At 34.6% G+C, this 12,245-nt stretch overlaps 1 protein-coding gene across 1 annotated transcript in view; it reads left to right on the forward strand.

Annotated features, from left to right (window-relative positions):
• The window catches only part of LOC111696150 (nucleolar MIF4G domain-containing protein 1), a 13,466-nt gene continuing 1,221 nt past the window's right edge, over nucleotides 1-12,245 (forward strand). Inside the window, exons 1-19 of the mRNA XM_023465701.1 lie at nucleotides 1-442; nucleotides 658-707; nucleotides 1,409-1,492; nucleotides 2,590-2,647; nucleotides 2,904-3,220; nucleotides 4,141-4,284; nucleotides 4,504-4,583; nucleotides 4,695-4,824; nucleotides 5,347-5,399; nucleotides 5,854-5,995; nucleotides 6,994-7,043; nucleotides 7,104-7,171; nucleotides 7,483-7,556; nucleotides 8,026-8,136; nucleotides 8,526-8,639; nucleotides 9,214-9,335; nucleotides 9,497-9,569; nucleotides 10,796-10,854; nucleotides 11,199-11,309. Of these exons, the coding sequence (XP_023321469.1) occupies nucleotides 184-442; nucleotides 658-707; nucleotides 1,409-1,492; nucleotides 2,590-2,647; nucleotides 2,904-3,220; nucleotides 4,141-4,284; nucleotides 4,504-4,583; nucleotides 4,695-4,824; nucleotides 5,347-5,399; nucleotides 5,854-5,995; nucleotides 6,994-7,043; nucleotides 7,104-7,171; nucleotides 7,483-7,556; nucleotides 8,026-8,136; nucleotides 8,526-8,639; nucleotides 9,214-9,335; nucleotides 9,497-9,569; nucleotides 10,796-10,854; nucleotides 11,199-11,309 (2,099 nt within the window). The 5' untranslated portion in view covers nucleotides 1-183. The remainder of the gene's footprint in view (nucleotides 443-657; nucleotides 708-1,408; nucleotides 1,493-2,589; nucleotides 2,648-2,903; nucleotides 3,221-4,140; nucleotides 4,285-4,503; nucleotides 4,584-4,694; nucleotides 4,825-5,346; nucleotides 5,400-5,853; nucleotides 5,996-6,993; nucleotides 7,044-7,103; nucleotides 7,172-7,482; nucleotides 7,557-8,025; nucleotides 8,137-8,525; nucleotides 8,640-9,213; nucleotides 9,336-9,496; nucleotides 9,570-10,795; nucleotides 10,855-11,198; nucleotides 11,310-12,245) is intronic.

Raw genomic sequence — 12,245 nt, forward strand, 5'->3', positions numbered from 1 at the left:
AGTGACAGTACACAGCAGACAAAAAGATGCGTACACCTCTGAAATAACTTTCCTTGCATTAAATCCTTGGTAGAATGTATGTACATATAATAAGAATTAAATTAAAGCAAAATGAAACCATTTATACAAATGATATTATCCTGTACAAAAGCTTAGTGCTTAACCTAAACATTTCAGAGAAAAATGTCAAAATTTAAGAAAAAGGGGAAAAAGCCCGATACGGGTGGAGTGAAAAAACGGCCGACTATCTTAAAACGAAAACTTGAAAGGGCGGAGAAGCGGAAGGCGAAGAAGGTGTCCAAGGCGGAGTTTATGGTTAAGAAATTCAAGAAGGCGGAAACGGCGGAGGAAAAGGAGGCGGCGTTGGAGCTGAAGCGAATGAAGAAGGAACAGAATAGACTGGATCAAGAGAAGCAGAAGGCGAGACATGTCAAGAGATTAGGTAGGAGACCAGAGAGAGGGGAGGGGTGAGGCGGTTAGGTTGGAAATATAAAGTCACTGCTAAGCGGGGTTTGAAAATTCTGAGGATGTTATAATATATGTACCTTACTAATATTTTTTTGCTGTTACATTCCCTGTATTTGCATCGGTTGTGTCCAAAATTATCAAATGAGAAGATTTCATTTAAAAAAAACATTTAATTTTATCCTTTTCTAGCTAAAGAACAGAGAAAGCAGCGAAATCAACAACTTTTACTTGCAAACCAGGCAATTGTGGATTCATTTTTTACTTTATTTCGGTGCTAACATTTATGAATAAGATTCATGTTGTTTTTGAGAACAAGATTTTTAAAGAAAATGAGTTCCGCAAACCCAGCAATTGTTGATTATTTGTTTTTTTCCTGACCATTGTTTTTATAGCGTTAGATGTCATTTTTGTTGATACATTTTTGAATACGATTCATATTGTTATTGTGGAACAATATTTTTTCAGAAAAAAGTTTTATTATGTATTTCATATTTTACAATATACACAGGTTGTTTCTTCAAATTAAACATTAGTTTATGTCAAAACAAGCTATCACCTGTTTTTCGTTTTCTTCTAACATTTCAATAATATTGAGACAACTTTTTCATTCTGTTTGATAATTTTTTTCCCAAAATTTCTTTGATATTCCTTAAAAAATATTTATTTTTCTCAATTTAGTGAATAAAACCCTAAAAAAAAATTATTACTTTTGGGGGGAAAAATGATTTTCAAAAAAGGGGGAGGGGGGGGGGGTAAGAAAAATAAATTCTCGAGAAAGTATACACCCCTGGTGTAGAATTGAGGCTCCTCTGGTATCTACTACTGATTTTTAGAAAATAATGGAATTATTTCAGTTTTAAAAGAATTCAACATTTATTTTTGTTACATAAATTTAGTTTCCTAACGATTGCAAAGATTTAATTGCAATTGATGAGAGTAGGAAGAAGAGAAGAATATTAAAAAGCTGGAGAAGCAACTTGGACTCAAGAAACGAAAATCTAAAAATCTACCAAAAAGTTTTCAGGTAAAAGTTTAAAAGAGTTCGATAAAGACACCCCTAAAGGATTGGAACTGAAAATTCGAACTCTTATTTTATCCAACTTGGACCTATGATATTTCAAACTAAAAATTCTGCCAGAGCTGAAAACTGATGGGATATCCTTAATCCCGATCTGTTGACTTATCTGGAGATTAAATTCATGAGGAAAACAAGCAATATTTAATCTGGAGATTAATAAAAAGACTGGATTAAGCATAATCCCGATATCTACCATTCTAAAGTTTCCAGCTCAGATCTAATTGCCAAAGTTTAATTATATCAAAGGTTTCCACCATTAGAGATTGGAACTTGTGAATCTCAGGATCAAGCATTTGATCTCCATCTTATACAGATCTAAGGATTAATTTAATTCCTCTGCGATATCCCATGGTGGTCATACAGTGAAGTGATAACTTTAATTAATGAATCAATCAAGTCTCCTTAAATTAAAAGTGTCCACATTGGATATCGAGAAGCTATTCTTCACACAAAAGATCCAGCTGACCTCAGGTTGCAAAAATTTATAAATTAAACAAATGTAAAAATGTCACAATAATTACATTAAATGTTCTTTCAGGAATTTTCAAACAATTTTTGAAATATTCAACTTGGCTTGACATCATTTACAATAACTTCTAGTTTGAGGGTACCAGTAATCACCAGTAATCACTGAAATCGAATTTTTGTCAACGTATTCTTTATAAACAGTGCTTAGGATCCATTTAATATTGATGCGGATCCGGATCCTGAATCTGCACTTGAAAAAAAATTATCCGGATCCGGATCCAGGTTATTTCTTTAAAATGAGAATTATCAAATTTTTTTTCTTTTTTTTGGCTTATCTAAACCTTGATAAACCATTTAGGAATCAGGAAATTTTTATAATCTCTCTTTTTTCAGTAGTTCAGATTTGGTTTTTGAGAGTAAATTTTTTTTTTGTTTCAGCTTTTGGTTGATATTTTGCCCCTTGCATCCGGATCCCGCATATTTTTGCGGATCCGGATCCAGGAAACCAAAATCTTGCGGATCCAACGAATCCGGATCCGAATTCTAAGCAATTTAATTTGAAACCTTATTTGTAGGAGGATGGACTGGATTATTTGCTTGGACCCACTGGAGCCGTAACTTTTGAAGGAATAGGTAAATGCTTTAAAAACATGATTAAATTGGACGTCATGGTTATTCGGGCTCAAATATAATATGATAATCTTATGACAAAAAAATGTAAAAATTCTTAAATTGAATTGAATCAAAAAGCCCTAGAATATTTTCCCACACTTGGCGGCGGTCTTGGAACTCCACATTTGGGTCTCCTGCAGATTCCATTTCCTTATGTTCTGTATGATGAGAAAGAATCTTGACGATGATAAAGATATTAATAGTGTCGAAAATCTAGAAGAATCTGAGGATGAGATGGGAGGAAAGAGTGAAGATGATAATGATGATGATGATCCAATTGCATCTGCTATGCTCAGTAGTGACGAGGAGAATGATCATGAAGATGATGAACAAGCTAAAGATGAAGAAATGGAAGAGGAAGGTGAGGAAAGTGGAGATGAGGAAATTGAAGATAATCACACCGAGGAGGAAGAAGACGAAGATGAGAATGATGATCAAGGAGAAGAAGAAGTAGAAGACGAAGAAGGAGGAGGAGGAGGAGAATGGGAAGATATCTACGGGAGGAAACGAAGCAAAGATGGAGGCATTATTAAGGTAAATATTTTATAAGATTTTCATCCTGTATTTTCGTGATATTGATTTGTTAATTTTTATGTATTGTTTATTGATGAATTATTAATATTTAATATTTTTTTTTCAATGAGATTTTTTTGTCACCAGGATATAATCGGGTTGTTACGATCTCTGAATTTTTCTATTGCGAAAGTTTGGTATTGTTTGGGTTTATATTGATCTACTAGGGGTTGTAATCTGGCAGCACATTCATCAATGCACGCTTCATTCATACCGAGAAGATGGTTGACAAGATTTCAGCTGCCTAAGGGCTTCTTAGGCCTGATAATAGTAGAGTGCAGGAATTTTTCTGATATACTGAAATTACAGACAGGAAACATTACACTCATTGCTCCCTATCATTTGTAAGCCCGGATTGGATACCTCCAGGTACCTACAGCTGGCAACCATACTCTCCATGCTTGTTCTCATTTCCTCTTTTCATCATCATTCACTTGGATCAATTCACTTAAAGCTACTTTCTTTTTGAGTAGTTAGCACACACCCTTTCACTGCGAGAGTTGTTGACAGTCGCCTCTCTTTCCTCCTACATTTGTCCCGTGTGCATAAGTGCTTAACCAGATATCGGCTTCAGATGTTTTTGAAACCACAGGTTTGTGTGGAGAACGGGAATCGAACCCGTGAACACCAGTCTGGACACCAATCCAGTTACTGGCTGTGGAAAAGTGTGCTTAACTTCAGTGAGCTAAAGAGAACTGGTGTCACACACTCCCCACCCCACAAAACATTCCCCACACCACACAATCCCCACCCCAACCCACGAAATATCTAATATGGATGAACTTTAAAAAGTACGCTTAACACTGTAATTGACATGGAAAATTGAATACAAATTTTTCATTTTTTTATTGAATTTAAATATATTTTTATATTTTCTGTAGAATACAGATTCGGCCAACACTCAAACCGGAAATGGTGAATCGGCGGTCTCCGCTGGTGGCAAATATATCCCGCCGGCCATGAGAAAAGCGGCAGCTGCGATGGACAAGAAAAAAGAACTAGAACGACTCGCCAAACAATTAAAGGTTAGGGGTCGTATTGTTGTATTGTTAATGTATTGTTAAACTGATTAATAATTAATTTTAATCAAGAATGAAATTTATTAATTTTTGTCATCAATTTATTTGCCTTATTAAAACTGATTATTTGATTGATTACGTGATTAATTGTATGGATTGAGTTATAAATTGATTACGTGATTACGTGTTTGATTGATGATGGATTGATTGAAATTTTTCTACCAGGGAAATTTGAACAGACTTGCTGAATCTAATATGCACAGCATTGCAGTACAGATAGAAAACATGTACAGCAGTAATTCCAGGTAGGAAAACAGTACATTAAAATTACACGGTACAGTGTACACTGTACGTACTGGTATACTGTATTTATCCTAACCCCCAAACATATATCTTGTATTTATGTATTTATCAAGGAATGACATGAACCAGACCCTGTACAACCTTATCTATCTGGCCACCGTGTCCCCAGTCCTTACCCCGGAGAGACTCGTGATGGAGTACATCATGCTAATCACTATACTACACGCAAACATTGGATCAGAGGTAGGATAGGGAGACAGGACAGGACAGGACAGGACAGGACAGGACAGGACAGGACAGGACAGGACAGGACAGGACAGGACAGGAAAGGACAGGACAGGAAAGGACAGGACAGGACAGGACAGGACAGGACAGGACGGGTCAAGGACAGAACAGGACATAGGACAGAACAGGAAATAGGACACAGGACACAAATCATTTATCTTGATTCATTTTAGAACACAAAAAAAAGCAAGTCTAATTATTTTTGGTTTATTTTTATCAATTGAATTAGATTTTTTATTTGTGCAGTACACAGTTAGATATATTGCTTCTGGGATCAGATTTAACGAGTTGCAATAAATCGTTGAACTACATACCACCAGTTTAAATCCTGAATCAACGATTCGTTAAACATCCATGATAACTTAGGTTAATAATTGAAGAGTGAATCGATGATTCAGGATTTGAACCGGCGGTAGGTAGTTCAGCGACCTCTCCAATTCATTAAATTTGGTCTCTGTTTAATTGTTATGAACTGTTAAGGTTGGTGCTCATTTTATCGAGGAATTTGTCAGAGCTTTCAATAATAAATACAGGAATACAATCAACTCAACAATTAGCGCATTTTTAGGATTTTTTAAATATTTTTTGTTAGTTGTTTCATTATAGTGTCTAGATCAAGCGTCGAGGGGAAAGGACGAGGATTTCGAGGTGGCTCGGACGAGAAAATGAGGAGAATGTGGCTCGGACATGGAACTGATGTGGTTGGCTTTCCTCCTCTTGATGAATAAAGGAATGTTTCAAAGAAGCGTCGAGGGGGGAAAGAAACTGCAGAGCGCTTAATCCAAAGATTTAAAATAGAAAAGTTACGTCTCTGGTTGATTAATTAAGAGATTTAGGCATTGATTGATTGATCAAATGATTCAATGGATTGAATTGGTGTGAATGGATTGATTTCTTGATTAATTGACGATTGATCGGTTGATTGATTGATTGATTGATTTATTGATTTATTGATTTATTGATTTATTGATTGATTGATTGTGATAGTTCCACCGACCTGACTGGTGAGAGTGGTAAAGAATTGGACAACATAATTCTCCTTCTCTCCTACATTTTCAACTTTAGAATGATTTCATCAAAATTTCTTTTCGAAATTCTGAACAAGCTGGCCGACAGCTTCAAAACTAAGGTGAATAGAACCCCCCCCCCCCTCCCCCCTCCTACGATGTTGCCGACCTATTCTTATTTTTAATCATTTTCGACCAATTTTCAATGATACTAACCATTTAAACGTCTATCCTCCGAAAATCAATAACTTTTCATTGCGGTTTCTCCATAAGGAATCATAAGGAAGTGAAATCTGCAAGAGACCCCATTGTGGGCCCCCCAGGACGGTAATGTTACATCGTCTATATACGCAATATCACCCAAACTGAACTTCTGACCTACTAACTTTCCGACCTACTGCAATATCGGATTTACGACAGCTGTTTATTTTATATTATTTGAGGGTTAGGTTAGGTTAAGACAATTTCTGAGCCTAGCGCTTCGATTAGGACAGGCTAGGGGCCGATCGACGAGGCTAGGACAGGCTAGGGGGCCGGGCGCTGCGGCTACAAGTCCAACTATCAGTTGTAAAACCACGTTCTAGTAGTTCGGAAGGGCAGTATAGCGGATGTGCGTAGGTCGGAAGATACACCATCCTCCTGGACATATGCAATGCAAAACATGGAACCAGGAAGAAAAATGACGAATCCATGGACGAATCCCTTTTTCTCTATTAAAAGACTGTATGCGTAATTTGAGGGACCCTACATGCAAAGATGGCAATGTCCGATTTTAAACGATACCCTGGAAACCTTCATTTGATCAAATATCTGGAAGAAGCTGTCGTTTTTCTGACTCGAAAAGTGATTATTTCTGTAAGTTTCTCCATTGCTTCTTTTAACAAGAAATGCACTAGTCGCTTCTGTTGAGAAACCGCAAATGACATTAACAATTTAAAGAAACAAAAACTTGATATCTAGTTTATAATTGATCAGACAAAGCTTTCAAGGGTACCGTTGTTAATCAGACATTGCCAACTTTGTATTGAAATTACGCTTACAGTCCCTTTAAAGGGACAATGTTTAATGGTTAAAGTCATCTGATATGACGTCACAGTATCCTTAAACCTTGATGTTTCAGGATATTGAATTGATTCTTATTGCGCTTCGGAGTGCGGGATTCATACTTAGGTTAGTGATAAGAAAAATGTTCTTTAATTTGGAAACTTAGTTCAACAACTTTATGTTTAGGAAGGATGATCCGCTTGAAATGAAAAATTTAATTTTAAAAATACAGAACAAGGCAACAGTTTCAACAGGTATCAATTTGTAGCTTTTATTGAATTATTAATAAATCTTTCATATGTTAAATGTTAATTTATCCGTTCTTTTAAATATTCTTTCCTTTATTTTTGGAATGCTACAATTCCATTAAATTCCGTTTATCTAAAAACTTAAATATTACAATTCCATTAAATTCCGTTTATCTAAAAACTTAAATATACTTGTCCAATCTCCAGTGTTCAGCTCTTTACACAGACATATTGTTTTCTCTCAGTAAAATTAGTACCAATTAGTACATTCATCCCTCTAATGTACTGCAGATAAATAACTCACTAATGTACTGCAGGAGGTGAGGATAATTCCCGTGTACAGTTTATGCTTGATGTACTGCTCGCTGTAAAGAACAACAATGTCAATAAGGAACACTGACGTCACAATTCACATTTAAAATGTTTATCAACCCCCCCCCTCCNGGTTTTAGCATATATAATATTCATTTAACGTAATAACGGCTTTATTTCAAGTGACCCTCCATATAAAGATGGCAATGCCCTTATTACAACGGTACCCTTGAAATCTTTGTCTGATCAAGTATGAATTAGATATCAATGTTTATTATTTTGAAAACTTATTAGTTTCTGTTTTGGTTCCTTAAGTGGTTTCTACTTGTAGTAAAACGTTTAGGAATTGTCCGAATTAAATACCTCTTGAATTTGAAAAACGACAATATCTTCAACATTATTGATCAGATAAAGGTTTAAAGGGTTCCATCGGGAATAGGGCATTGCCATCTTTGCATCAAGGATCACTCGAGATCACACTTACAGTTCTCACAAGGTCGCCAAAAATCCTATTATTATGCAAAAAGTGATCGTGATTGCATTGATAGATCCCCAACTACGATCCCTCGCACCTGGATCATCTGAGAAAGGGATTAAAATCCCATATCAGAGAAGGAAACTTTGTTACCGAGCTTAAGATCGGTCTTAAAGATCTGGAGGTGAGGATTTGAAAACTTTCCAATTAATATTTTTTCAGTCTCTGCCTATCTGTCTATCTGTATTTCTGTCTGTCTGCCTGTCTGTCTGTCTGTCTGTCTGTCTGTCTGTCTGTCTGTCTGTCTGTCTGTCTTTCTGTCTGTTTGTCTGTCTTTCGATATATATTCATCTATGTACGTAACCATTTATCTTTCTGTCTATCTGTCTATCAACTATTTACCTATCTATCCATCTATTATCTATCTATCTTTCTTTATATCTTTCTATCTATTTATTTATCTATCTATCTGACTGTATGTCTATCTATATATCTATCTATGCATCTATCTATCTATCTATGTCTGTATGTGTCTTTCTATCTATCTATCTGTCTATTAATCTATCTCTCTAGGATGCGGATACTAAGGGAAGATGGTGGATTGTAGGTTCCTTCTATGCTGGGAACCTGGTTGGAGAGAAGAGAGGAGGGGCAGAGGAACCCCAGGGGGGGGACCAGGGGAAGAAGGCAGGATTATATATATTTTATTTAAACATACTTTTTTCCCCACGCCTCCAACTTTTGAAATCTTTTTTTTCCACTGAATATAGGGACTGTAAGCATAATTTTAATGGACCTTTTATGCAAAGATGGCAATGCCAGATTCACAACTCTACCCCTAAAATCTATGTCTGATCAAGTATGAATTAGTTATAATTTTGTGAACTGATTGTATTCAACAGTGATTTCTCGTGCGCATTTCTATTGCACGAATGCTTATAGAAATTTTTAAAAAAATTAAACAACTTTCAATTTAGTTAAACGACAATATCTTCCACTTTAATGATCAGATAAAGGTTTCAAGGGTACCGTTGTGAATCGGGGGCATTGCCATTTTAGCATGGAGGGTCACTTTAAATAGATAATAAATTGAAATAAGAGGGGGGGATTAATTTTTAAATAAAAGTATCATACAGGTTGAACAAACTCCCCAATTATTGTCTAATTTCTTTTTCCTCATTGCATTGCATGGAGAGATTATTTGTTGAAAATCATTCTCTCGGTGGGGGGGTGTAGTTTTAAAAATATATACCCCTTGAAGAAGGAGGAGTTTAGCACCCAGCTCCTCCAGCTAGCAAAGAAGATGAGAATGAATACAGAGCAGAGGAAGAACATTTTCTGCTTGATCATGTCCTCAGAGGACTATATAGAGGCCACAGAGAGGTCAGTGCTAGTGATTTGTTGACCTTATGGGTTTTAAACCATCAATATTTTGTTAGAAATTGATTTAATGATTATCAGAACAGGTTAATTGATAGATCGATTAGATTTGGTTTATAGGATCATATTAAACGATCAATTTGTTTGATTAATTGATTGATTAGGTTAATAAAGCTTGGCACCAAGAATCAGATGGAGAGAGATGTGATGTTTGTTCTTCTAGATTCAGCTATGCAGGTTTTAGCATATATAATATTCATTTAACGTAATAACGGCTTTATTTCAAGTGACCCTCCAGCTGAAGAGAGTTTAATGACCGGTTGACAAGGATACCCTTAAACTTTTGATCGAGTATACATGACAGAAATATCCTTTTTTTTTCTCCACCTAAAAATTGATAAATTGTGAATCTTATTGAGGGTATCATTGTTAATCTTATTAAGGGTATCATTCTGAATCTTATTAAGGGTATCATTGTGAATCTTATTAAGAGTACCGTTGTGAATCTTATTCAGGGTATCATTGTGAATCTTATTAAGGATACCATTGTGAATATTATTAAGGATACCATTGTGAATCTTATTAAGGATACCATTGTGAATATTATTAAGGATACCATTGTGAATCTTATTAATGGTAAAATTGTGAATCTTATTAAAGGTACCATTGTGTATCTTATTAAGGGTTTCATTGTGAATCTTATTAAGGGTATCATTGTGAATCTTATTAAGGGTTACATTGTGAATCTTATTAAGGATACCATTGTGAACCTTAGTAAGGATACCATTGTGAATCTTATTAAGGATACCATTGTGAATCTTATTAAGGGTAACATTGTGAATCTTATTAAGGATACCATTGTGAATCTTATTAAGGATACCATTGTGTATCTTATTAAGGGTACCATTGTGAATCTTATTAAGGATACCATTGTGAATCTTATTAAGGGTATCATTCTGAATCTTGTTAGGGTACCATTGTGAATCTTATTAAGGATACCATTGTGAATCTTATTAAGGATAACATTGTGAATCTTATTAAGGATACCATTGTGAATCTTATAAAGGGTACCATTGTGAATCTTATTAAGGATACCATTGTGTATCTTATTAAGGATAACATTGTGAATCTTATTAAGGATACCATTGTGAATCTTATAAAGGGTACCATTGTATGGTTGGCTACCTAAAATAACATCGACATTCCCTTTAAGTTTATTTTTTTTTGTGTCCTAGTTTATTTTACTAGAAATAAATTATATCTGGGATTCTGATAAAGCATGAATAAAAAAATCGAAAAAATTTCAAAATCTTTAGTTTTCTTCTTATTATGAGATAAATTCTTTTTTATTTATTTATATTTTAAACGTGAGATTAACATAAAGTACTGAAATAAACTAGATCGAAATATCAAAGGATTTAATGTTTAACAAAAAGTTTGTTAATTTTATAAAATTATTTTAGGAAAAAGTTTTCAATCCATTCTATTCACAAGTTGCCATCAAGCTTTCTTCCATGGATAGGTAAGATAAAAAACTTTAAAATCTATCAATTTTTTGTATGTTAATTAGTTTATTTTGGTCTTTGGGTTTTAACTCGTTTTCCTATTCAGCCCGTTGCAATTGTAGTTTTTTATTATTCATTTTTGTTTATAGACTTTCTATATTGTTTGACTGTATATTTTGTAAAATAACTGGTCTGCGGGATTTATTCTGATCTTAATTTGCTTAATATATGAAAAACTAATTATTTCTGAATTTTAAAAAGAATTATCATTTTGTTAATTCGTAAAATCTATTCTTGTTGTTTATTTTTATTAGATAATCGTAAAACCTGTTCTTGTTGTTTATTGTGTTGTTTACTTTAGGAAGTACAAGATCTCAAACCAGTTTTCTATCTGGGATAAAATGAAACAGAGCAGGGAACTGAAATCAGGCCAGCTCATTAATCTGGCAAAATATATCAGTCATTTAATCAGGTTATCTATCTATCTATCTATCTATCTATCTCATTATCTATGGATGTTTTTGGTTCACCGACATAGGGTCAAACGACTTAGGGTCAAGCGACTTAGGGTCAAACGACTTAGGGTCGAACAACTTAAGGTCAAACGACCTAGGGTCAAAACGCGACAAAGGGTCAAAATTTGTTGATTTATTATTTTAAGACAGTTTCTGAGCCGAGCGCTGCGGCTAGGACAGGCTACGGGGCCGAGCGCTGCGGTTAGTAGTTCAAATGAATACAAAACTTAACATAATATGTATTTTTTTCAAGGTTAGGTTAGGGTAAGACAATTTATGGGCCGAACACTGCGGCTAGGACAGGCTAGGGGCCGAGCGCTGCTGCTACTAGTTCTAATGAACAAAAAAATAATTCAAATTACCCAAAAAAAATAATTTAAAAGATATTTTTCCCGTTTGTCGCACTTTTTGACTTTATGTCGTTTTACCCTTTTTCGTATTACCCTTTGTTGCGTTTTTGACCGTTTGTCGTTTGACCTTAGGTCGTTTACCCCAATGCCGTTTGACCCTATTTCGGTGAATCTAATTTATCTTTTTATCTATATATCCATCGCATCCAACTATCTTATCAATTTATCCATGTATCAATGTAATCAAACATTTTTGTCAGTTTTTAATTTTTAAATTCCGTGATGCAGAGAAAAGAAGAAACTATCCGAAATATACTAAGTTATCCATCTATCTATATATATCAACCAACTTCTATTCAAACTTTTTTCCAGCTTTGTATCTCTTCTAAGCACTTAATTTCTACACATTTTTCTTTGTCTTTTATCAACTTCTGTCTATGACTATGCAGTATTGTGTTTATCTCCTACAAAATACCTAAATTAGAACAATAAAGAAAACTGTAAATATTTGTTACATAATAATGATGACTCTATTATATATAT

Source organism: Eurytemora carolleeae, unplaced genomic scaffold (genome assembly GCF_000591075.1).
Source record: "Eurytemora carolleeae unplaced genomic scaffold, Eaff_2.0 scaffold80, whole genome shotgun sequence".
NCBI classification, from domain to species: Eukaryota; Metazoa; Arthropoda; class Copepoda; order Calanoida; family Temoridae; genus Eurytemora; species Eurytemora carolleeae.